Raw genomic sequence first — 27,002 nt, 5'->3', positions numbered from 1 at the left:
GTCTCCAGCTTCAGTGATTTTTGCAATTCGTTCCATGCGCCGGAGGGGATGGCTGACGTTTTATGGGCTCCTAACCAACTGTGCTATTTTGTTCGTTTTTTTGCATTGTTTGTATCTCATTTTGTACATAATGTTGCTGCTACCATCTCTTATGACCGAAAAGAGCTTCTGGACATCAGAACAGTGATTACTTACCTCAAACTGGACTAAAATATTTTCTTTAATATGTCAAACGCGAAGGATTTACTGCTTTGTCAAGACACAGCCCAAATCCCTGTCATCAGCATGAAGAAAAGACAGAAGAAAAGGGGTAGGAGGGCGGGGTGCATTGTAAAAATTTGCAGACGAGAAGGTGAACCACCACTACCCTCCATATTAATCACCAACGTGCAAACATTGGAAAACAAACTGGACGATCTATCCTACCAACAGGACATTAAAAACTGTAATATCTTATGTTTCACCTAGACGTAGCTAAACGATGACACGGATAATATAGAGCTGGCTGGCTTCTCCGTACATCGCCAGGACAGAGCAGCTACGTCTGGTACTGTAAGACAAGGGTTGTGGGGGTGTTTCTATTTGTCAATAACTGCTGGTGCGCGATGCCTAACATTAAAGAAGTCTCGAGGTATTGCTCGCCTGAGGTAGAATACCTCATGATAAGTTGTAGACCACACTATCTACCAAGAGAGTTCTCATCTATATTATTCGTAGCCGTCTATTTACCACCACAAACTGATGCTAGCACTAAGACCGCACTCAATGAGCTGTATAAGGTCATAAGCAAACAAGAAAATCCAGAAGCGGCGCTCCAAGTGGTCGGGGACTTTAATGCAGGCAAATTTAAATCCGTTTTACATTATTTCTACCAGCATGTCACATGCAACCAGAGGAAAAAAATATATATACAAAGCTCTCCATTTGGCAAATCTGACAATAATTCTATCCTCCTGATTCCTGCTTACAAGCAAAAACTAAAGCAGGAAGTACCAGTGACTCGCTGAATACGGAAATGGTCAGATGACGTGGATGCTACGCTACAGGACTGTTTTGCAAGCACAGACTGGAATATGTTCCGGGGATTCATCCAATGATATTGAGGTGCATACCACCTCAGTCACCAGCTTCATCAAAAAGTAAAATAACGGTCAAATAAAAATTGAATAAATAAAAAAAGTGCATCAACAACGTCGTCCCCACAGTGACCGTAAGTACATTTCCCAACCAGAAGCCATGGATTACAGGCAACATCCGCATCGAGCTAAAGGCTAGAGCTGCTGCTTTCAAGGAGTGGGACACTAATCTGGACACTAAAAATCCCTCTATGCCCTCAGACAAACCATCACCAGGCAAAACGTCAACACAGGACTAAGATTGAATCCTACTACACCGGCTCTGACGCCAGTCGGATATAGCAGGGCTTGAAAAATATTACAGACCACAAAGGGAAACCCAGCCGTGAGCTGCCCAATGATGTGAGCCTACCAGATGAGCTAAATGCCTTTTATGCTCGCTTCAAGGCAAGCAACACTGAAGCATGCATGAGAGCACCAGCTGTTCTGGATGAGTGTGTGATAACGCTCTCTGTAGCCGATGTGAGCAAGACCTTTAAATACAAAGCTGTGGGGCCAGACGGATTACCAGGACGTGTACTCAAAGCATGCGCAGACCAACTCGCAAGTGTCTTCACTGACATTTTCAAACTCTCCCTGACCGAGTTTGTAATAACTGCATGTTTCAAGCAGACCACCATAGTCCCTGTGCCCAAGAAAGTGAAGGTAACATGCCTAAATGATTACTGCCCTGTAACACTCACGTCAGTAACCTTGAAGTGCTTCGAAAGGCTACCCCAGCCAAACACATACAGAGCTGGGCCAAATGTGCACCACCCTATGGGACTCTCCATCACAGCCAGATGTGATACAGCCATGATTTTAACCAGGGACTGTAGTGACACCTCTTGCACTAAGATGCAGTGCCTTAAACTGTTGCGCCACTCGGGAGCCCATTGCTCACATCAACAACATCATGCCCTAGACCCACTCCAATTCACATACCGCCCCAACAGATCCACAGATGACGCAATCTCAATCGCACTCCACACTGCCCTTTCCCACCTGGACAAAAGAACACATATGTGAGAATGTTGTTCATTGACTACAGCTCAGCTTTCAACACCATAGGGCACAGAAAGCTCATCACTAAGCTAAGGACCCTGGGACTAAACACTTCCCTTTGCAACTGGATCCTGGACTTCCTGACGGGCCGCCCACAGGTGGTAACTGTAGGCAACAACACATTTCCCACGCTGATCCTCGACACTGGGGCCCCTTATGGGTGTGTGGTTAGTCCCCTCCTGTACTCCCTGTTCACCCACGACTGCATGGCCAAACACAACTCCAAAACCATCTTTAAGTTTACTGACAAAACAACAGTGGTAGGCCTGATCACCGACAATGATGAAACAGCCTATAGGGAGGAGGTCAGAGACCTGGCAGTGTGGTGCCAGGACAACAACCTCTCCCTCCATATGGTATTCCAGCATGATAATGACCCAAAACACACAGCCAAGGCAACAAAGGAGTGGCTCAAGAAGAAGCACATTAAGGTCCTGGAGTGGCCTAGCCAGTCTCCAGACCTTAATCCCATAGAAAATCTGTGGAGGGAGCTGAAGGTTTCGAGTTGCCAAACGTCAGCCTCGAAACCTTAATGACTTGGAGAAGATCTGCAAAGAGGAGTGGGACAAAATCCCTCCTGAGATGTGTGCAAACCTGGTGGCCAACTACAAGAAACGTCTGACCTCTGTGATTGCCAACAAGGGTTTTGCCACCAAGTACTAAGTCATGTTTTGCAGAGGGGTCAAATACTTATTTCCCTCATTAAAATGCAAATCATTTTATAACTTTTTTGACATGCGTTTTTCTGGATTTTTTTGTTGTTATTCTGTCTCTAACTGTTCAAATAAACCTACCATTAAAATGATAGACTGATCATTTCTTTGTAAGTGGGCAAACGTACAAAATCAACAGGGGATCAAATACTTTTTCCCCCACTGTATATACTAGGCGGTGTCAGAGGAAGGTCCAAAAAGTGTATTTAATAAATATTTTCTTAACTCTATTTCCTGAACTGCATTGCTGGTCTACACCTGTTGTATTCGGCGCATGTGACAAATACAATTTGATTTGCACAGCAATAGTTAAATAGGATAGACCTTTTACTAGAACACAGTATAAATACTGAACAAAAATATAAATGCAACATGCAACAGTTTCAACGATTTTATTGAGTTACAGTTCATATAAGGATATCAGTCAATTGAAATAAATAAATTAGGCTCTAATCTATGGATTGCACATGACTGGGCAGGGGTGCAGTCATGGGCGGGCATTATATTTTTTTATTTAACCAGGCAAGTCAGTAAACAACAAATTCTTATTTACAATGACGGCCTACCCCGTCCAAACCCGGACAATGCTGGGCCAATTATGCACCACCCTATGGGACTCCCAATCACGGCCGGATGTGATGCAGCCTGGATTCAAACCAGGTACTGCAGTGACACCTCTTGCACTGAGATGCAGTGTCTTAGACCACTGCGCCACTCGGGAGCCACTCGGCAGAGGCCCACCCACTGTGGAGCAAGGCCCAGCCAATCAGAATGAGTTTTTCCCCACAAAAGGGCTTTATTACAGACAGAAATACTCCTCAATTTCATCAGCTGTCTGGATTTCTGGTCTCAGATGATCCCACAGTTGAAGAAGCCGGATGTGGAGGTCCTGGGCTTGCGTGGTTACACGTGGTTGCGGTTGTGAGGCCGGTTGGACGTACTACCAAATTCTCTAAAGGCGGCTTATGGTACAGAAAGGAACATTTAATGGCAACAGCTCTGATGGACATTCCTGCAGTCAACATGCCAATTGCCCGCTCCCTCAAAACTCTGTGGCATTGTGTTGTGTGACAAAACTGCACATTTTATAATGGTATTTTATTGTCCCCAGCACAAGGTGCACCTGTGTAATGGCCATGCTGTTTAATCAGCTTCTTGATATGCCACACCTGTCAGGTGGACGGATTATCTTGGCAAAGGAGAAACAGGGACTAACAGGGATGTAAACAAATTTGTACACAAAATTTGAGAGAAATAATATTTTTCTGCATTTGGAAAAATTCTGGAATATTCTATTTCAGGTATTGAAACATGGGGCCAACACTTTACATCAGTGGAGGCTGCTGAGGGGAGGATGGCTCATAATAATGCCTGGAACAGAGTGAATGATACCATTCCACAGATTCCGATCCAGCCATTAACTGTTCTGTTCTCCCCAATATATATACACCCTGGGCTCCGACATTGCTTGTCCTAATATATCTTTAATTCTTAATTCCATTCTTTAACTTTTTAGAACCTTGTGTATTGTTGGATATTACTGCACTGTTGGAGCTAGGAATACAAGCATTTTGCTACATCCGCAACATCTGCTAAATGTATTTTTTATTTAACATTTAACTAGGCGAGTCATTTAAGAACAAATTCTTATTTACAATGACGGCCTACCCTGACGGCCAAACCCTAACCCGGACGACGCTGGGCCAATTGTGCGCAGCCCTATGGGACTCCCAATCACGGCCGGTTGTGCTACAGCCTGGAATTGAACCAGGGTCTGTAGTGATGCCTCTATCACTGAGATGCAGTGCCTTAGACTGCTGCACTCGATGAACAGGATGCAGTAACATACAGTACACAGGAGGCCAGGCCTCTGTATTTTGTCTGTGTGTGTGTCTCTCTATCGTTCTGTCTGTCTCTCACCCTCTCTCTGTCTGTCTCTCTCTCTCTCTCTCCGATTCTCTCTTTGGTGCCAGCTGTCTGCCACACGTGAACAGGGAGAGATGGGAATGAAAGAGGGAGCGGCCCAAGGACACCCTGATAACAAAGAGGAGTGTGCAAAACCACACTCTTTCTCTCTTTTTCTCTCTCTTTCCTCAAACATAAAATTGTACTGAATCACAAGTGCACACAATCATATTCACTCTGTATTTTATGTTTTTACATCATCAAATTTTGTGTGCAAGGCTTGGTTCTAAGTAGTTAATTTCACCAGGCTAATGGAGTTTGTTGGTGTAATTACCAGAGAGTAGCCTAGATAGAAGACAGTCATTCACCACATCAGTTCCTTGTTAGCTCAAACTCCCTCCAGTGGCTAAACAAGATACAGTACATTCTCCCCTGGAGGACTTGGCACAATGGAATTGAAAAGATATGTAGCATACCTCAGGGGATTTAATCCATTCAATATCACAGGAAGTATTTTTTCCACATATTTATGCAATCCCAGGTATCATGTTATATGTTCCTGCTGGTCTGGACATATTCTCATGTGAAAGATGTAATAGTGCAATACCTGTGTTATTCTACTCCCATAACTCAAAGCATGCACAAAGACCTATTTATGACAGACAGTTGTCTTTAATGCATGCACAAAGACCTATTTATGACAGATACAGTTGTCTTCTTTAATGATGAGAGGGGGTCATGTCAGATTGTGATTAGGGAGCTGAGGTCACCAGGGTCCTCTTCACTTTCATCTGGGGTACTGTACTATAGATATAATCTGGTTAAAAAACAGTGTTCAATCTGGTTTAACAAAGCTACTATAGACATGCCCCTAAACATGTAGCTAGTTGAGGTCACCAGGTGTTTTTCACTGTGGTGTACTTATACCTTAGAGACCTGCCCCTAAAATGTGAAACTCAACCCTTCTCATGTTCCTCTCAGTGACGTTTAAGGTAGAAATCAAATCTCAAGGGTTCAGTTGTCACAAAGAAATCAAGGCAAAAACAACATAGATCGACAAAACAATGTAATGCTTCACAAAACTGTTTTTCTCCCTTTCCGAGATTTGGTCGGGTGTGGAGCTGGAGGGCAGGGACAGCTTCCTCCTCTCAGAGTTTGGAAATCAGGGCATCAGGCTAGCATGAGAAAACATTTAGAAGAGAGAGAAGATTTTGAGGGGAAAAGAGTGAAAGAAAGGGAAGTTCACAATAATGTCTCTTTTCCCCAATGTCTCAACCTGTAGAGACACCTGACACTACTGAGTGAGTAAAAGCATAACCCTGTGATGGCAGCAAGGAATAAAAAAGCAGATAGTAGCAGAAGGTTGAGTGTGAGAGGAATGTGCAGAGACAAATAGGACACAAACGTTTCTTTGTCACAACAGACAGAGACACAGAGGAGGGACAGTCACAGGGCACAGCACACAGTCATCTCTGCCTGTCATTGTAAAATAGGGGTAGGCTGGGTAGGCTGTCATTGTAAAATAAGAATTTGTTCTTATTAACTGACTTGCCTAGTTAAAGATACAATTATTTGATAATGATGTTAGTTCTGTGTGTGTTATAGACCATAGTTACAATGGTGCCTGTATTGAACCAGTTATATTTAGCATCTAACAATAGATAACAGTTATTTGTCATTTCAAATAAGGCTTTGCTAAAAACTCGCAGCTATAGTTACACTGTTGAGGTGCCTGTGTTGAACCAGTTATATTTAGCATCTAATAATAGATAACAGTAATTTGTCATTTCAAATACGACTCTGCTAAAAACTCGCAGCCTCCCTTCCTTACATTTCAACATGTGAAATTGTTTTTTTTAATCAGCCTTATAAATAACGCGCCATATGCACTTGCACGTGCAAGCCACTAGTGGTCGCTCGCCTTACGGTCAATTATCTTTGGTCCACTTGATGACGGGGCACGCTTAAGTGCTCTTCCAGAGATACTTAGAAAGGAGTAGGATACTCTACTGAAGCAACTGGTCCTCCCTTGAGATGCGGCTTTCGACCGAGGTCACTACGGTAGCTCGAGTAAATAAAGAACGGTTGTCTTACGTGGGCACAGGTTGAGGGCTTGTTCTAACTTTAAATTGTAAAAGGAATGGCTAGTTATTTTAGTAGCAACCGACTGGGTTATAACGTTAGCTATCTAAGTGTGTGTGTTGCTGTAGCTACCATTAGCTAACTGGTGAGAGGTGAGTTTGCAATGCTGTTTGTTATGTCTCGTGCCTTGACTGTCGTCCACGTGTGGTTACTGGTTTGTAATTAGCTCCCGGGCTAACTAGCAGTCAGCTGATTAACTAACTAACTAGCTAGCTAGTGGCAGATTAGCCTAGGCAGCCGGTAGTGGCTAAGCTAGTACAGTAGCGGATGCAACCGAGACGTTATCTCACTCTTCACATGTTTGTTGTCAATTCTAGCCACTTCGCTCCAGGATACCTGTACACACAGCTCCTGGAGCAGAGGCTATGCCAGTTCTAGTTTTGGGGCACGATGACGTCAATTCCAAACATGGCCAGAGAACTGTGCATGTAACGTCAATGAGCTAGCTAGCTAATGAACATTTTATTAGGCTAAAAACAAACATGTTATTCTTGCCTAGCTATACGGCATCAACTTTGCTGAAGTTGCATTGTATGATGCCACTTGTTGCATCCCCGACATTTTCTAGCTTTAGTATGCATAATCAACTAACTTAACTAGCATGCATTTGCTAACATTTCATCCTTCAGTGTGTGTGTGTGTGTGGATTTGAATGACGTCTGCTGCACGTGGGCAGGTAGCTAGGTAGGAAGATAGTTACACAGATTGAGTGACACATTCCAAACCAGTTTGTAGGATTAATGACCAGTCATTTGTCATGCATGTGTATGGAATTTAACTTTTGTGACAGCTGTTTTCTCATCTTTTGTGGACATGCAAGCAAAGAGTTCCCTAGTCTCACTACATCAACTACCAACCAATTCTCATGAAAAATATATCATAAATCATGCAATCACAGTGCTTTGACATCCATCAAACACTGATTTGCATCCTGCCATCTGATTTCCTGACATCCATCCCCTCAACTTCTTTACAGTGATCTGCTGTGTTAACTTCATGCTGCTTGTGTGATAAGTATCACCCCATTACATCTCAACCTCCTGCATGACGCCCCCATAATCATCTGGCCCTCTGTCCAACTGCATGTGTCCTTGCCTGAACTGAGTGGTCCTCCACTAAACTGCATGCGCTCTCTCTCCCCTGAACTGAACTGAGTGGGTCTCCCCTCGGTGCGCCTGCTTTTCTGTGAGTGCTTCACTGACCATGGGGAAGGACAGGGGGGGTAATGCTATGGTTCTGTCGTCGAAGAGGCCGTGCCACGGGTGGGGGGACCACGGTCGCGACCTGGAAAAGCTGCGTTCGGCCCTGGAGGCAGAGAAGTGCCGTAACCATCAGACTCACCAGAGGTTCTCTCTGGAGCTGCGTCGGCTCCGCGAGGAGGCTGAGAGGGAGCATCAGCGGGCCCTGTGGGAGCTGACGGCCAGGCACGAGCGACAGAAGGCCCTGGAACTCCAGCGGCTACAGGAGGTGCTGAGGAGGGAGCAGGCAGCTGAGGTGAGACACCTGCTGAGATACAAAGGACAGGAGTTAAAGGCGGTAGGCACCGGGCTGGAGAGGGAAGCTGCTATCAGGCAGGCCAGGGAACTGCAGCACCGGCTGGCTGAGGAGGCCAACACAACCATCACCAAGTCTGTGTGGAAGAGCAGGGGGGAGAAAATAGACAGAGAGCCTGGTTGTGTCTGCAGCGGTGCCAGCTACCGTAAGCTGGAGCAGCTGCTGGTGAAGCTGCAGGTTACAGATAGAGATGGAGAGCAGGCTGTGTTCCTCCAGCATCTCAGACAGGAGCTGGACCTGGAGAAGGACCTCTGCCACCTGCTTGAAGTCCACGGACATGGACGACGACTAGGGACCAGGGAGGTGAAGGAAAGGAACCAGACCTCCTCCAGGGCTCTCAAAACCAGGCACAGATCTAAGAGCTGTGTCCATCTCCTCAGCAGCACCACCCAGGACCAGGAAGACCACTCCCATCGCAGTGGGCCTCCACCACTGGCCCGCTCCAGGTCCCTTTCCCAGAGTTCCAAGAGTCCCTCATCCCCTCCACCCAAGAAGAGAACCAGGAGCGAGCATATGAACGTGGCTTCAGGAAGGAACCTCAGTGCAGCTGCCCGCTGCTCCTCTCCCCTGGCTGGGGACACCTATCGACGCACCAGACCCCCTCTGACCACATCCTCACCCCATGCAGGCTGGGACCTCCAGTCTAAGTCGCCTGGGTCAGACAAGTCCTCGCCCTCCAAATACTCTGACAAAGACAACATGGAGGACAACATGGAGGTAAGCTGCTTCATATTTGCATTTTTTCACCCCTCTTCCCTTTGACTATAGGTTGATGAGGTGATTTGAGGTCACCTTTCTGGTCTCATTATAGCAAATGCCATGGCTTCCCACTTTCTAGTGTGCACATGCATTGATTTTGATGTAATGTGTTTCTGATTTGTTGTTCAAGTCATTTGGGCTTATGCGTTAATAATGCCAGCACAGGCTTTAAAAATGCAACCTTGCATGTTTTTATTTTGCTCAATGAACGTGTAAGATATGCAGCATAAAGCAAAAGCAATCCTTATAGTCATCGTCTTCAAAGGAGATCAGATAAAAGCTCAAAGAAATTGGATTAGGTCTAATGTTCATAAACACCTGAGTTGTTCCATGTAATTTCAGCAATCCATGACACCCACCATCACATATTGTTCTGAAATTGTTTGTGTAGTTAGAAACAGATAAGATTAGCATTCCTGCAGCATTATTTTGTTAGCTTAATTTCTCAGATAAAATTTAATTAATTGATTGTGCCGAAATTGGCTCTTTTTGACTTATAAGATTCAATATAGTACCCAACATCCAATTTTAGGCCAAATTTCTTCCTACCATTGTGTAAGACATAAGGAATCCAATAAAATTGTCAAAAGCCACCAACGGACCCCACGCCAATCCTACCCCAACGAGGTATACTGTATGAGTTCACCATGTCTGACAAGTAGTATGGAGCTGCAGCTTGGAGTATTGCTTCTTCATCCTATCTAATGTATTCCATGTGTAACTTGTGATGCAGATACACAGGGAATACGCTTCCCCTATATGCATTTAGCAGTGGAACATTTTTATAATTGCAGGAAATTAGCTTTGAAACTGCAATTGTTCTCTTAGCCCCATGATACCATTTGTAGAATTGCAGGAAATTAACTTTTAAAAAAAGCTACATTTTGTCTCTGCGGCATTTTGTCTTCCACCCGCTAACATTGCCAAAACATTTTTTTAGGGGATACATTGGTTGAGGTTTTTTCTCCCATTCAGGGAAATTAGTCACTTGCATTATTTACCATAAGTTAGTGTGAAAGGACCAGGTTTTGCCCACTAGATGTTAGTCACACATTGTTTTTCTTCCATTTATTAAATGGATCACAACATTTCCTTTGCAACTTTGGGTAGAAAACCAATAGCTTTGGCTCAAGATGAAAGTAAATTGTGTGGTCAAGCCAGTCCACCGTGAATGCAATTAATTTTGTCCTTCTCTTAGCAACCTAATGCTTCAACCCAAACCAATAGTCCAAAAATGGCAGCTCTCTGAGAGTGCTGTCCCTATGGTGCAATTCTCATATGAAGACTTTTCCTACAAGCCTAAAACTTTGACGTAATGGGCTAGTGATAAGGGATTTATGTTTAAATGTAATGATTAAATAATTCTACCCTGAAACTTAACTATTAGTGATTATTAGTTATGTAGCATGTATAATGAATGATTCAAGTACTAAACGTAAGTCCCATAAGGTTTAGTAGAGACCTGTGATGAAGAGAAATGTATGTGTGTGCCTAAGAGAATACCGAGAACAATGAAGACTGTTTGGCTCGACCTGGCTAGAACTGAGAAACCTATGATAGGACAGGGAGTACTACTCAAGGTTCCTCTAATCTCGGGGGAATGGAACTGACAGCGCTGGGTAGTGATTAACAGTGGTGAGAACTCCAGGGAGGGATACAACTCACCTACTGTGTGTGTGTAGGATATCTACTGTTTGTGTGGAGGTATGTGCGTAAGTAGGGAGTGAGCATAAAATGAATGTCTGTGTATAATGGACTTCAGAATGTTCTCTGAATAAACTGTATGAACCTTTTGTATAAACTGAGTCTTTGCCTAATTATTCTTAACCCAGTGTCTTACAAACCTTGGGGATTAGTCAAAGCTTATTGATTGTTAGTTATTATCATTGAGATTGAAAATCCTCGTGACAGCTAGTGACTAAAATGTTGTGACAACTCTAATATAATACAATTATATTGCATTGCAGTCATAACATTATTTGAAAACATCTATGTAGTGTGATTAGTGACGTTTACCATTAAACCCAATCCAATAACATTACAAAACACTGTACATTGTGTGTATGTTTGGGACTTGTACCATTGAAGACCATTCGAACTGCTGTAGCCTAGTGGTTTGCTTGTTTACCAGGAATGGTCTAACTAATCCAGAACTGTTTTGAAGGGAATAAGCTACTCACACAGGGGACATTTCCTGGACAGAGATTAAGCCTAAGAGAAGGACAAACTGAATAGCTTTCATGGAGGACTGGCTTGAATTGTGAGGATGACCACACAATTGTATTTTATCATGAGCAAAAGCTATTGTCTTTGCAACTTTGGGTAGAAAACCAATGTTGTGATCCATTTAATAAACACAAGAGCAGCAAAATGTATAAAATGTTGTGGCAGTTGCAGGAACAGCGGTATCTAGTGGGCAAAACATGTTACTTTAACACTCTTGCGGTAAGTAATGCAAGCGGCTTCAATAGCTAATTTCTCTGAAACCCCCCCCGATTCACAGTGAATATATTACAAAGGATGAAGAAGCAATACTCCAAGCCACAGCTCCATACTACTTGTCAGACAAAGAACTGATACTGGTTGTTGGGGTGGGATTGGTGGGGGTGTGGGGTGTCCGTGGGTGGCTTTTGATCGTTTCAGTAGTTCCTCATGTTTTACTCATTGCAAGGAAGAATGATGGTCAAAATCTGATGTTCAGTACTATATTGAATATATGAATCCCTTAAATTTAAAATGGCCAATTTGGGTGCAATCAATTGGCTTAATTTCTTAGAGATCAAAATAATGTTTCAGGAATGCAAATCTTATCTGTTTAACTACAGACACGATTTCAGCACAATCTGAGATGGTATGTACCAGTCCTCTTTCTTGTGCTTTTTGTAAGTGGAATGGCCCACTTCAAAGTTATGGGGTTTGTTTGTTGTCTTGCAAAGAAATGAAACGCCTGACTGAACAGAATACTTTTCTGCTAAGACCTTACATGGTCAGATCTTTTAGGTAATAAGTGTAGATTTTTGGCATGATTGGTTGGAGGTGAACCTTGGCCCCAGTGTGAGGTCCTGAGCGCTCCGGAGCAGGTTTTCATCAAGGATCTTTCTATACTTTGCTCCGTTCATCTTTCTGTCGATCCTGACTACTCTCTGTCCCTGCTGCTGGAAAAACATCCCCACAGCATGATGCTGCCACCACCATACTTCACCATAGGGATGGTGCCAGGTTTCCATCCAGTTGTGATGCTTGGCATTCAGGCCAAATAGTTTAATTTTGGTTTCATCAGACCAGTTTCATGTTCTGAGAGTCCAAGAAGGCTATCATGTGCCTTTTACTGAGGAGTGGCTTCCATCTGGCCACTATCATAAAGGCCTGATTGGTGGAGTGCTGCAGAGATGGTTGTCCTTCTGGAAAATTCTCCCATCTCCACAGAGGAACTCTGGAGCTCTGTCAGTGACCATCGGGTTCTTGGTCTCCTCCCTGACCAAGGCCCTTTTCCCTCGATTGCTCAGTTTGGCCGGGCGGCCAGCTCTAGGAAGAGTCTTGGTGGTTCCAAATGTCTTCCATTTAAGAATGATGGAGGCCATTGTGTTCTTGGGGACCAACCTCATGGCTTGGTTTATGCACTGTTGACTGTGGGACCTTATATAGACAGGTGTGTGCCTTTCCAAATCATGTCCAATCAATTGAATTTACCACAGGTGGACTCCAAGTTGTAGAAACATCTCAAGGATGTTAAATGGAAATGGGATGCACCTGAGCTCAATTTTTAGTGTCATAGCAAAGGGTCTGAATATTTATGTAAATAAGGTATTTCCTGTTTTTATTTTTAATACATTTGCAAAAATTGCATCCTCCCTATACACCATAACTATCACTAAGTCAACATATACAGTACCAGTCAAAAGATTGGACACACCTACTCATTCCAGGGTTTTCCTTTTATATTGACTATTTTCTACATTGTAGAATAATAGTGAAGACGTCAACTATGAATTAACACGTATGGAATCATGTAGTAACCAAAAAAGTGTTAAACAAATCAAAATATATTTTAGACTCTTCAAAGTAGCCACCATTTTCCTTGACGACAGCTTTGCACACTCTTAGCACTCTCAACCAGTTTAACCTGGAATGCTTCCTCGACAGTCTTGAAGGAGTTCCCACACATGCTGAGCACTTAATGGCTGGTTTTCCTCCATCACACCTGCTCCTCCATGCTTCACGGTGGGAACCACACATGCGGAGATCATCCGTTCACCTACTCTGCATCTCACAAAGACACGGTGGTTGGAACCCAAAATCTCAAATTTGGACTCATCAGACCAAAGGACTGATTTCCACCGGTGCAATGTCTATTGCTCATGTTTCTTGGCCCAAGCAAGTATCTTCTTCTTATTGGTGTCCTTTAGTAGTGGTTTCTTTGCAGCAATTCGACCATGAAGGCCTGATTTCATGCAGTCTCCTCTGAACAGTTCATGTTGAGATGTCTGTTACTTGAACTCTGATGCATTTATTTGGGCTGCAATTTCTGAGGCTGGTAACTCTCTAATGAACTTATCCTCTGCAGCAGAGGTAACTCTTGGTCTTTCTTTACTATGTTGCTCCTCATTAGAGCCAGTTTCATTATAGTGCTTCAAATGTGCCTTATTGACCAACCTTTATGCCTTAAAGTAATGATAGACTGTAATTTCTCTTTGCTTGTTTGAGCTGTTCTTGCCATAATATTTGGTAAAAGACCATGTTCTGTATACCTTGTCACAACACAACTGATTGGCTCAAACACATTAAGAGGGAAAGAAATTCCACAAATTAACTTTGAACAAATGCATTCAAGGTTACAACCTCATGAAGCTGGTTGAGAGAATGCCAAAATTGTGCAAAGCTGTCAAAGCAAATGGTGGCTACTTCACTATTCTACAATTTATAACATAGTAAAAATAAAGAAAAACCCTTGAGTTAGTAGGTGTGTCCAAACTTTTGACTGGTACTGTACACTGAACAAAAATATAAACTCAAAATATAAAGTGTTGGTTTCATGAGCTGAAATAAGATCCCCGAAATGTTATACAGTGGGGGAAAAAAGTATTTGATCCCCTGCTGATTTTGTATGTTTTCCCACTTACAAAGAAATGATCAGTCTATAATTTTAATAGTAGGTTTATTTGAACAGTGAGAGACAGAATAACCAAAAAATCCAGAAAAACGCATGTCAAAAATGTTAAAATGATTTGCATTTTAATGAGGGGAAATAAGTATTTGACCCCTCGGCAAAATATGACTTAGTACTTGGTGGCAAAACCCGTGTTGGCAATCAGAGGTCAGACGTTTCTTGTAGTTGGCCACCAGGTTTGCAGACATCTCAGGAGGGATTTTGTCCCACTCCTGTTTGCAGATCTTCTCCAAGTCATTAAGGTTTCTAGGCTGACGTTTGGCAAATAGAACCTTAAGCTCCCTCCACAGATTTTCTATGGGATTAAGGTCTGGAGACTGGCTAGGCCACTCCAGGACCTTAATGTGCTTCTTCTTGAGCCACTCCTTTGTTGCCTTGGCTGTGTGTTTTGGGTCATTGTCATGCTGGAATACCCCTCAGCCAGGGCATTGAAAATGGGTCGTGGATGGAAGGAGGTTCTCACCCAAGATTTGACGGTACATGGCCCCGTCCATCGTCCCTTTGATGCGGTGAAGTTGTCCTGTCCCCTTAGCAGAAAAACACCCCCAAAGCATAATGTTTCCACCTCCATGTTTGACGGTGGGGATGGTGTCCTTGGGGTCATAGGCAGCATTCCTCCTCCTCCAACCACGGCGAGTTGAGTTGATGTCAAAGAGCTCCATTTTGGTCTCATCTGACCACAACACTTTCACCCAGTTGTCCTCTGAATCATTCAGATGTTCATTGGCAAACTTCAGACGGGCATGTATATGTATTCTTGAGCAGGGGGACCTTGCGGGCGCTGCAGGATTTCAGTCCTTCACGGCGTAGTGTGTTACCAATTGTTTTCTTGGTGACTATGGTCCCAGCTGCCTTGAGATCATTGACAAGATCCTCCTGTGTAGTTCTGGGCTGATTCCTCACCGTTCTCATGATCATTGCAACTCCACGAGGTGAGATCTTGCATGGAGCCCCAGGCCGAGGGATATTGACAGTTCTTTTGTGTTTCTTCCATTTGCGAATAATCGCACCAAATGTTGTCACCTTCTCACCACGCTGCTTGGCGATGGTCTTGTAGCCCATTCCAGCCTTGTGTAGGTCTACAATCTTGTCCCTGACATCCTTAGAGAGCTCTTTGGTCTTGGCCATGGTGGAGAGTTTGGAATCTGATTGATTGATTGCTTCTGTGGACAGGTGTCTTTTTTACAGGTAACAAGCTGCGGTTAGGAGTACTCCCTTTAAGAGTGTGCTCCTAATCTCAGCTCGTTACCTGTATAAAAGACATCTGGGAGCCAGAAGTCTTTCGAATTGAGAGGGGGTCAAATACTTATTTCCCTCATTAAGATGCAAATCAATTTAACATTTTTGACATGCGTTATCTGGATTTTTTGTTGTTGTTATTCTGTCTCTCACTGTTCAAATAAACCTACTATTAAAATTATAGACTGATCATTTCTTTGTAAGTGGGCAAACATACAAAATCAGCAGGGGATCAAATACTTTTCCCCCCCCACTGTATATGCACAAAAAGCTTATTTCTCAATGTTGCACATATGTATTTACATCCCTGTTGGTAAGCATTTCTCCTTCGCCATATTAAACAGCATCATTACACAGGTGCACCTTGTGCTGGGGACAAAAGGCCACTCTAAAATGTGCAGTTTTATCACACAACACAATGCCACAGACGTCTCAACTTTTGAGGGAATGTGCAATTGGCATGCTTACTGCAGGAATGTCCACTCGAGCTGTTGCCATATAATTGAATGTTAATTTCTCTACCGTCTGAGACCAGCCACCTGGACAGCTGGTGAAACTGGGTGTGCATAACCAAAGAATTTCTGCACAAATTGTCAGAAACCGTCACAGGAAAGCTCATCTGCGTGCTCGTCATCCTCACAAGGGTCTTGACCTGACTGCAGTTCGGCGTCGTAACCAACTTCATTGGGCAAATGCTCACCTTTGATGGCTACTGGCACGCTGGAGAAGTGTGGTCTTCATGGATTAATCCCCATTTCAACTGTGCAGACAGCGTGTGTGGGGAGCGAGCAGGTTGCTGATGTCAACGTTGGGAACAGAGTGCCTCATGGTGGCGGGGTTATGGTACAGGCAGTCATAAGCTACGGACAACACACACAATTTGCGTTTTATCGATTGCAATTTGAATGCACAGAGTAACCGTGACAAGATCCTGAAGCCCATTGTCGTGCCTTTCATCCAACGCCATCACATGTTTCAGCATGATAATGCGCAGCCCCATGTTGCAAGGATCTGTGTACAGTTCCTGGAAGCTTAATGTCCCAGTTCTTCCATAGCTTGCATGCTCACCGGACATGTCACCAATTGAGCATGTTTGGGATGCTCTGGATCACCATGTACGACAGCGTGTTCCAGTTCCTGCCCATATCCAGCAACTTCGCACAGCCATTGTAGAGTGGGACAGCATTCCGCAGGCCACAATCAACAACCTGATCAACTCAAGGTGAAGAGGCGACTCCGGGATGCTGGCCATCTAGGCAGTTGCAAAGAAAAGCCATATCTCAGGCTGGCCAATACAAGTTTAAGATGTGAAAAATAACAGACACTGGACAGAGGAACTCTGCCTAAAAGGCCAGCATCCTAGAGTCTCCTCTTCACTGTTGACGTTGAGACTGGTGTTTTGTGGGTACTATTTAATGAAGCTGCCAGTTGAGGACTTGTGAGACATCTGTTTCTCAAACTAGGCACTCTAATGTACTTGTCCTCTTGCTCAGTTGTGCACCGGGGCCTCCCACTCTTTCTATTCTGGTTAGCGCCAGTTTGCGCTGTTCTGTAAAGGGAAGTAGTACACAGCGTTGTACGATATCTTCAGTTTCTTGGCAATTTCTCGCATGGAATAGCCTTCATTTCTCAGAACAAGAATAGACTGAGTTTCAGAAGAAAGTACTTTGTTTCAGGCCATTTTGAGCCTGTAATCGAACCCACAAATGCTGATGCTCCAGATACTCAACTTTTGTTTGTTTTATTTTATTTAACTTTTATTTAACCAGGTAGGCCAGTTAGGAACAAGTTCTCATTTACAACTGCAACCTGGCCAAAACAACAGTTACACACAAACAAACGTACAGTCAATAACACAATAGAAAAGCTATGTACAGTGTGTGCAAATGTAGAAGAGTAGGGAGGTAAGGCAATAAATAGGCCATGGAGGTGAAATAATTACAATTTAACACTGGAGTGATACATGTGCAGATGATGATGATGATGTGCAAGTAGAGATACTGGGGTGCAAAAGAGAAAAAAAATAACTGGGGAAGAGGTAGTTGGGTGTGCTATTTACAGATGGGCTGTGTACAGGTACAGTGATCGGTAAGCTGTTCTGACAGCTGATGCTTAAAGTTAGAGGGAGATGTAAGTCTCCAGCTTCAGTGATTTTTGCAATTCGTTCCAGTCATTGGCAGTAGAGAACTGGAAGGAAAGGCGGCCAAAGTAGGTGTTGGCTTTGGGGATCACCAGTGAAATATACCTGCTGGAGCGTGTGCTACGGGTGGGTGTTGCTATAGTGACCAGTGAGCTGAGATTAGGCGGGGCTTTACCTAGCAAAGACTTATAGATGACCTGGAGCCAGTGGGTTTGGCGATGAATATGTAGCGAGGGCCAGCCAACAGGTTGCAGTGGTGGGTAGTATATGGGGCTTTGGTGACAAAACAGATGGCACTGTGATAGACTACATCAAATTTGCTGAGTAGAGTGTTGGAGGCTTTTTTGTAAATAACATCGCTGAAGTCAAGGATCGGTAGGATAGTCAGTTTTACAAGGGTATGTTTGGCAGGATAAATGAAGGATTTTTGTTTTTTGCAAAATAGTAAGCCGATTCTAGATTTAATTTTAGGTTGGAGATGCTTAATGTGAGTCTTGAAGGAGAGTTTACAGTCTAACCAGACACCTAGGTATTTGTAATTGTCCACATTAGAGGTCGACCGATTTGATTTTTCAACGCCGATACCGATTTATTGGAGGACCAAAAAAAGCAGATACCGAATAATCGGCCATCTTTTTTTCTTTAATTTTCTTTTTATTGTAGTAGTAATTATGACAATTACAACAATACTGAATGAACACTTATTTTAACTTTAATATAATACATCAAAATCAATTTAGCCTCAAATAAATAATGAAACATGTTCAATTTGGTTTAAATAATGCAAAAACAAAGTGTTGGAGAAGAAAGTAAAAGTGCAATATGTGACATGTAAAAAGCTAACGTTTAAGTTCCTTGCTCAGAACATGAGAACATATGAAAGCTGGTGGTTCCTTTTAACATGAGTCTTCAATATTCCCAGGTAAGAAGTTTTAGGTTGTAGTTATTATAGGACTATTTCTCTCTATACGATTTGTATTTCATATACCTTTGACTATTGGATGTTCTTATAGGCACTTTAGTATTGTCAGTGTAACAGTATAGCTTCCTTCCCTCTCCTCGCTCCTACCTGGGCTCGAACCAGGAACACATCGACAACAGCCACCCTCGAAGCAGTGTTACCCATGCAGAGCAAGGGGAACAACTACTCCAAGTCTTAGAGCGAGTGACGTTTGAAACGCTATTAGTGCGCACCCCGCTAACTAGCTAGCCATTTCACACCGGTTACACCAGCCTAATCTCGGGAGTTGATAGGCTTGAAGTCATAAACAGCGCAATTCTTGAAGCATTGCGAAGATCTGCTGGCAAAACGAACGAAAGTGCTGTTTGAATGAATGCTTGCGAGCCTGCTGGTGCCTACCACAGCTCAGTCAGACTCGGTCCGTACCTCATTTGTTGCATCATCGATCTCTCTAGAGTCCTGGTAATTAAACCTCTCACACAAACAGCAACCACACAACACCAACACACTCATACAGGTGAAAGCATCTCATAACACGGTAATTATGACATTTTCCATTTTCAAAACACATTGTCAAACCACCCAGTCAGTGAGGTATCCACCCCAGAGTTCTCTGCTAACTCATGAGCTAATGTGGTTAAACCATCTAGGGCCTTGGTCACTGATCCATCTGGAGCTGTGTTATTAGAAATAAACATACAACAATGAACCCTTATCATTCTACATACCCTGTCCTTTTCTGCCAATAACATATCGAGAGCCAGCCTATTTTGCCAGGTCATGAGGGAGGTGGCGGATAATTGGTCAGAGAACCCCTTTACTGCATCCCCGGTTTACTATGATGCAGCTCAGAGTCCCTAATCTTCCCCAAAACCGCCAACCCTCTCCTGACCTTAGTCGGTCTGCTAGGTACCACCCCATACTCACATCTCTAGGAGCACACACAGTGATGAACGGTTGGGATAGGGAATCTTCGTTAAGGAGGTAACCCCCGGATCCTGTTGGTACTCGGTTCTTCTCCTAACTCTGTGTGTGTGATCAGCAGTGCTTATATGTGTACATACCTTTTTGCAGTGGGTAACGTGGACCCAAGTGACACTCAGCTTTTCTAATGGAAAAGGCGGTAGTTAACCTGTTATGGGCCTTCCCAACGGGGCTGCTTCCAGTCTTTTCTCCTCAGGGACTGGATCCACACCCAGTCTCCTGGTTGGATTGAGTGAATCACCTTCTCCTGTAATTCACCTGTTGGACACAATCTTGGACATATGGGTTTGGTTAACAAACGGTCTTCTCATGTGTTCTGCTAGTATTTCTTCAACTTCTATGTCTACCTGTTCTGATCTCCCTAACTCTGGCATTCTATATGGTCTACCTGATTAGCTAAAATGTAATCCATTGTTTAAAGAAATAGATCCTAGTAAACCAACTCTAGGGATATCTTGACCTAATATTTTCCCTCACTTCGGGATTGTTCAATGAAGTCCATTTCCAATTGTTGGAATGGATATTCTATTCTACCTGGGGGGGGGCTAATCCCGTATGCTACATTTTTACATTACATTTAAGTCATTTAGCAGACGCTCTTATCCAGAGCGACTTACAAATTGTACGAAGTGCTCTATTAACCTGCTCAATATTGCCGCATCTCTAGTCAGTGTCTTTGGTAAGATTGTTTAAGCAACATGTGTGGGTCTGGTACACATGGAGCTCTAAGTATTACCCTCTGATTCCCTCTTTGTAAGTCTAGTACCATTCTCCAATCAGTACTGGGGGCTGCTTTCTTTATGGGGAACATTGGAGAATTGCACTGTCCATCTCCTCTAATTACACCCCCCCCCTCTACCAATTCCTCAAAGGTGGGAGTAATCTCTTTTACGGCCTCGGGCTTTCTGTGGGCGTGACGTCCACATTCAGAGTCATTGTATCTCTTCCCAACAGATTAACAAGACATAACCTGGAGATAAGGATTGGAATCCATGCCTGCCCTGCCCTCCCGACTTCTCCTGTTTTTTAGAACCTATGGAGCAGACAGTCTTTCCACTACCTGATGTCCAGAAGCTGAACGGACCAAAATCTTTTCCCCATTTATTCATACTCTTTCAGGCTTAAAATTTGTCCTAAATACTTAACCTAAGTCTACCACAATTAAAACTTATTCTTGCTAACTTTATAATCTTATTCAACAACAAAATATAATAATACTATTTTATCAGTTTCACAGCCTTGTGTTACTCTCCTCACAAAAATATCATCAGCATACAACAACAGCTAACTACCTAAGGGAAAATAAAACTTAGCTAGGTTACTAAACATTACTTAAGCCAAAATAGTTTGATTTTCAAAATAACCTTATGACAATTTTTTTATAAACCCACCTTCGCCCTATTTTTAACACAGAATTCTCCATGAGAGTAATGTATAAAAAAACTACGACTGGTCAAAAGACAAAATTTCAAATAACATAATCAAATTAAACTCACTACTCTGAAAAACTCCACCCAGTGACAGTGTATGTGGATCAGGCACGCAAGGTGTCCGTGGAATGATACCAATATTAACCCCTTGTAAATCCATTACCATTCTCCAATCTGTACTGGGAGCTGCTTTTTTTAACTGGGAACGGGAGAATTACAAAAATGCCTCATCTCCCGGACTGATTACCCCCCCCTTTTCCTTAATTGTTCAAAAATTGGAGTAATACCTTTTATTGCCTCTGGTTTCATAGACCATATCAGAAACAATATCGTATGATTTGATTTTGGCACCACTTAGACTGGAATTACCCCTTTAATTAACCCTACGTCTGCTGGACCTTGGGGCCATAATTGCTCAGGAACTCCTTTCAACTCTAACTCTTGCTGTTCTGTCAACAGATACTCCTCTCCTCAGTATTTCCCACACTCCTCTAGATGTACCCCAGGAATACTGTTCGCTCTCCAATTTAGCTTCCTACGGTATCTGTCCGGTTGAGGGGCTATGCTGATCTCCACTCATCATGTCTACCCAGTCTGTAATTCTCTTTCCCTTAGATGCCCATGTCCTCCCACCCTTCTGAGGGAGCTTTTGCGAGAGATACATGGGGACTCCACCTCTATCTGTACAGTCTCTGACTCTGAGGCTGCAGCTTCACTTCTACCGTGGCATGAGTACTGTCATAGTGAAACCACTTTAACCCTATAGTTCTATCTGTGATTTTAAGTAATGCTTCCTCATAGACTGGATCTGGACCTGGGTGTTTGTTATACCAGAGAGTACAGTGCAAGTCATCGGGGGACATTTTAGTGAGTCCTGGTTCTACATTATCTGCGAGTTCCATCAAGGTGTTAGGAATATCAGTCATCCCCCCCCTCAGTAAATCTTGACTGTACCAATAACATGGTTCCCTGTCCCCACAGACAACCATATTATCTTGGACTATGTATGCCTTCATTCCTCTCTCAGTGGGAGTGACGGCTACATTCAGTTTAGTCATTACATCCCTGCCTAACAGGTTAACTGGGCATAGTTTAGATATCAGGACGGGAACGATGGCTTCTCCCCCAGATGACTCATGTTTCAGTGTTACAGGAGCAGATAGCCGTTCCATGAATTGATGTCCTGATGCTGACCGTACTATGATCTTTTCCCCATTACTTTTTACCACGTTGGGAGCGTCGTCTGCACAGATCGTACGACAAGCCCCGGTATCACATAGGAATTTAATTTTCTTTCCCATTACTGTCAATGTCAAATAGGGTTTCTGTTCCTGTTGTAATGCCAAATCAATAGTTGCCAATTCGAAAACTTCACAATCAGTGTTTACAACAGAATCCTGAACCTCCTCCTCACTAGAGTCTATTCCCCCGCCCCCCATAACTAGTCATGCTTCATTCTCCTCCTCCTCAGACTCATCTCTGTTTCTCCTATTCTCTCTCTTGGCCCAGTACTTTCCCTTTTCCTCTCTCCTGTCTTTCCCTTTGGTCTTACAGTCTCGAGAGTTATGTCCTGTTTTGCTACAGTGAGAACAGGGTGCCTTTACAGTCCCGTGCAAAATGACCGGTCCTGTCACAGTTAAAACATTTCCAGTCACTTCCTCCCTTTTTGCCCCTGTCTCTTCCTGGCCTTCTACTCTTAAAGTCCTCTACTCTGTTCCAGTTCGCCACCGGCCTGTAAAGAACCCTCATAAAGGGGCCAGGTCTTTTAATCTATGGATATTTCATCCGCCCGTCCGATTATCTTATTACTTTAAACATATAAATTCCCTTATCAGGGGGGCTTGGGCAAGTTTCTGCGGGGGGTGCAGAGCTGTTGGCCGGGGTAGCCAGGTGGAAAGCATGGCCAGCCGTAGAAAAATGCTTATTGTATCGTAGATTTATTGGTGGTGACTGTTTCCTAGCCTCAGTGCAGTGGGCAGCTGGGAGGAGGTGCTCTTATTCTCCATGGACTTAACAGTGTCCCGAAATGTTGGGGAATTAATGCTACAGGATGCACATTTCTGTTAGGAAAGCTAAGGCTAGTTTTTTTCAAACTGACTGTATATTGGTTCCTGACTTCCCTGAAAAGTTGCATATTGCTGGGGCTATTCGATGTTAATGCAGAACGCCACAGGATGTGTTTGTGCTGGTCAAGGGCAGGGAAGTCTGGGGTGAACCAAGGGCTATATCTGTTCGTAGTTCTATATTTTCTGAATGGGGCATGCTTATTTAAGATGGTGAGGAAAGCACTTTTAAAGAGCGATCAGGCATCCTCTACTGACCGGATGAGGTCGATATCCTTCCAGGATTCCCTGGCCAGGTCGATTTAGAAAGGCCTGCTCGCTGAAGTGTTTTAGGGAGCGTTTGACAGTGATGAGGGGTGGTCGTTTGACCGCGGACCTATTACGGACGCAGGCAATGAGGCAATGATCGCTGAGATCTTGGTTGAAGACGGCATAGGTGTATTTAGAGGGCAAGTTGGTCAGGATGATATCTATGGCCCATGGTTACAGATTTAGGGTTGTACCTGGTAGGTTCCTTGATAATTTGTGTGAGATTGAGGGCATCTAGCTTAGATTGTAGGATGGCCGGGGTGTTAAGCATATCCCAGTTTAGGTCACCTAACAGTACGAACTCTGAAGATAGATGGGGGGCAATCAATTCACATATGGTGTCCAGGGGACAGCTGAGGGGGGTCTATAACAAGTGGCAACGGTGAGACTTATTTCTGGAAAGGTTTAATTTTTTTAAAAGTAGACCTGGATAGCCTGCAGAGTTCTGTTAGACTATCTCTGCAGTAGCTTGCAACTCCGCCCCCTTTGGTAGTTCTATCTTTTTGGAAAATAGTTGGGGATGGACATTTCAGAATTTTTGGTGGCCTTCCTAAGCCAGGATTCAGACACGGTTAGGACATCAGGGTTGGCAGAGTGTGCTAAAGCAGTGAATAAAACAAACTTAGGGAGGAGGCTTCTTATGTTAACATGCATGAAACCAAGGCTTTTACGGTTACAGAACTCAACAAATGAGAGCACCTTGGGAATAGGTGTGGTGCAGGGGGCAACAGGGCCTGGGTAAACCTCTACAACACCAGAGGAGGAGTATGATAAGGGTATGGCTAAAGGCTATAAGAACTGGTCGTCTAGTGCGTTGGGGACAGAATAAAAGGAGCAGATTTCTGGGCGTGGTAGAATAGATTCAGGGCATAATGTACAGACAAGGGTATGGTAGGATGTGAGTACAGTGGAGGTAAATGTAGGCATTGAGTGACGATGAGAGCGGTTGCGTCTCTGGAGGCACCAGTTAAGCCAGGTGAGTTCTCCGCATGTGTGGAGGGTGCGACAAAAGAGCTATCTAAGGCATTTAGGGCGGGGCTGGGGGCTCTATAGTGAATGACAATGACAAATTGACATTGACATTAGGGAGAGGCATGGGTAGCCGAATGATAATAGCGTCCAATGAGTAGCAACAGGTGAGTCGGGGGCGTTCGGTAGTCGCTACTATGCTAGGCGAGCTGGAGACACGGCGTTCAGAAAGCTTGTTGGCTGTGGCCAGCGGATGGATCTTCGGCGACGTCGCAACCGAAAAGCCTGTTGGAACCACCGGACGATTACGTCGGCAATAAAGGGTCCAGGCCAATTGGCAAAAGAGGTATTGTAGCCCAATAATTAGCTGGTGGATCTCTCCGGCTAGCCGGGAGCCTAGCTCGAGGCCAGCTCAAGGCTAACTGGTGCTTGCTTCAGGACAGAGACGTTAGCCAGGAGTAGCCACTCGGATTGCAGCGTTGCTAGCTGCGATGATCCGGTGTAAAGGTCCAGAGCTTGTGGTAGGAATCCGGAGATGTGGTAGAGAAAAAGCAGTCCGATATGCTCTCGATTGATATGTGCAGACTGGCAGGTATTGACCGAGCTGAGGCTGACTGGTGTTCAAGTTAAGTGAAGACCGCTAGCAGTGGCTAACTGACTACTAGTTAGTAGCTAGTTAGCTGGCTAACTTCTGATGGGGGGGTTCCGGTTCTAAAGTATAAAAATAGCAGATCCGTACCACATTGGGTGAGACGGGTTGCAGGAGAGTATATTCAGTCCGTAGATTGAAAGTGAGATTAAAATATATATGCCGTATAAAACCTGCCGATTTTGCAGGTTTTCCTACTTACAAAGCATGTAATTTTTATCATAGGTACACTTCAACTGTGAGAGACGCAATCTAAAACAAAAATCCAGAAAATCACATTGTATGATTTTTAAGTAATTAATTTGCATTTTATTGCATGACATAAGTATTTGATCACCTACCACCCAGTAAGAATTCCGGCTCTCACAGACCTGTTAGTTTTTCTTTAATAAGCCCTCCTGTTCTCCACTCATTAACTGCACCTGTTTGAACTCGTTACCTGTATAAAAGACACCTGTCCACACACTCAATCAAACAGACTCCAACCTCTCCACAATGGCCAAGACCAGAGAGCTAGATGTGCCAAGCTTATAGAGACATAACCCAAGACACTTTCAGGTGTAATTTCTACAAAAGGTGGCTCTACAAAGTATTGACTTTGGGGGAGGGTGAATAGTTATGCATGCTCAAGTTAATTTTTTTGTCTTATTTCTTGTTTGTTTTCACAATAACAAATATTTTGCATCTTCAAAGTGGTAGGCATGTTGTGGAAATCAAATGATACAAAACCCCCAAAAGTAGGTTGTAGGGCAACCAGGTTGTAAGACGACAAAATAGGAAAAATTCCAAGTGGGGTGAATACTTTCGCAAACCACTGTATGTAGATATTCCTTTAAAAAAATCTGCCGTTTCCAACTACAATAGTCATTTACAACATTAACAATGTCTACACTGTATTTCTGATCAATTTGATGTTATTTTTATGGACAAAAAATATATATATTTTTTTCAATTACATTTCTAAGTGACTCCAAACTATCTTTTCCAGTGATGAAGACATACAGTGCATTCGGAAAGTATACAGACCCCTTGACATTTTCCACATTCATTTTTTTCCTCATCAATCTCCACACAATACCCCATAATGACAAAGCGATAACAGGTTTTTAGAATTGTTTTCATATTTATTAAAAATAAAAAAACGGTTACCTTATTTTCATAAGTATTTAGACCCTTTGCTATGAGACTCATAATTGAGCTCAGGTGCATCCTGTTTCCGTTGATCGTCCTTGAGATGTTTCTACAACTTGATTTGAATATACCACAGGTGGACTCCATTGATTGGACATGATTTAGAAAGGCACATGCCTGTCTATAAGGTCTCACAGTTGACACTGCGTCACAGAGCAAAAACTAAGCAATGAGGTCGAAGGAATTGTCCGTAGCGCTCCGAGACAGGATTGTGTCGAGTCACAGATCTGGGGAAGGGTACCAAAACATTTATGCAGCATTGAAGGTCCCCACACAGTGGCCTCTATCATTCTTAAATGGAAGTGAGAACCCAATGGTCAGCTCCAGAGTTCCTCTGTGGAGATGGGAGAACCTTCCAGAAGGACAAACATCTCTGCAGCACTCCATCAATCAGGCCATTATGGTAGAGTGGCCAGATGTATGTCACTCCTCAGTAAAAGGCACATGGCAGCCCACTTGAAGTTTGCCAAAAGGCACCTAAAGCACTCTGACCATGAGAAACAAGATTCTCTGGTTTGATGAAACCAAGATTGTACTCGCCTGGAGGAAACCTGGCACCATCCCTACGGTGAAGCATGGTGGCAGCATCATGCTGTGGGGATGTTTTTCAGCGGCAGGGAATAGGGGACTAGTCAGGATTTAACGGA

General features: G+C 43.6%; 1 protein-coding gene across 8 annotated transcripts in view; it reads left to right on the top strand.

Moving 5' to 3' along the window:
* The first annotated feature begins 6,719 nt into the window (after positions 1-6,719).
* The window catches only part of LOC106567401 (peripheral-type benzodiazepine receptor-associated protein 1), a 196,607-nt gene continuing 176,324 nt past the window's right edge, over positions 6,720-27,002 (top strand). For 7 of the 8 annotated variants that reach the window (XM_014136590.2, XM_014136588.2, XM_014136595.2 and 4 more), the window contains exons 1-2: positions 6,720-7,032; positions 7,917-9,211. In XM_014136590.2, coding sequence (XP_013992065.2) covers positions 8,144-9,211 — 1,068 coding nt within the window. In that variant the 5' untranslated portion in view covers positions 6,720-7,032; positions 7,917-8,143. The remainder of the gene's footprint in view (positions 7,033-7,916; positions 9,212-27,002) is intronic. The other variant, XM_014136586.2, reaches the window with a different exon arrangement.

Source organism: Salmo salar, chromosome ssa13 (assembly GCF_905237065.1).
Source record: "Salmo salar chromosome ssa13, Ssal_v3.1, whole genome shotgun sequence".
NCBI lineage: Eukaryota > Metazoa > Chordata > Actinopteri > Salmoniformes > Salmonidae > Salmo > Salmo salar.
Note: the sequence above shows the minus strand (reverse complement) of the source record. Positions and strands in the feature narration are given on the sequence as shown.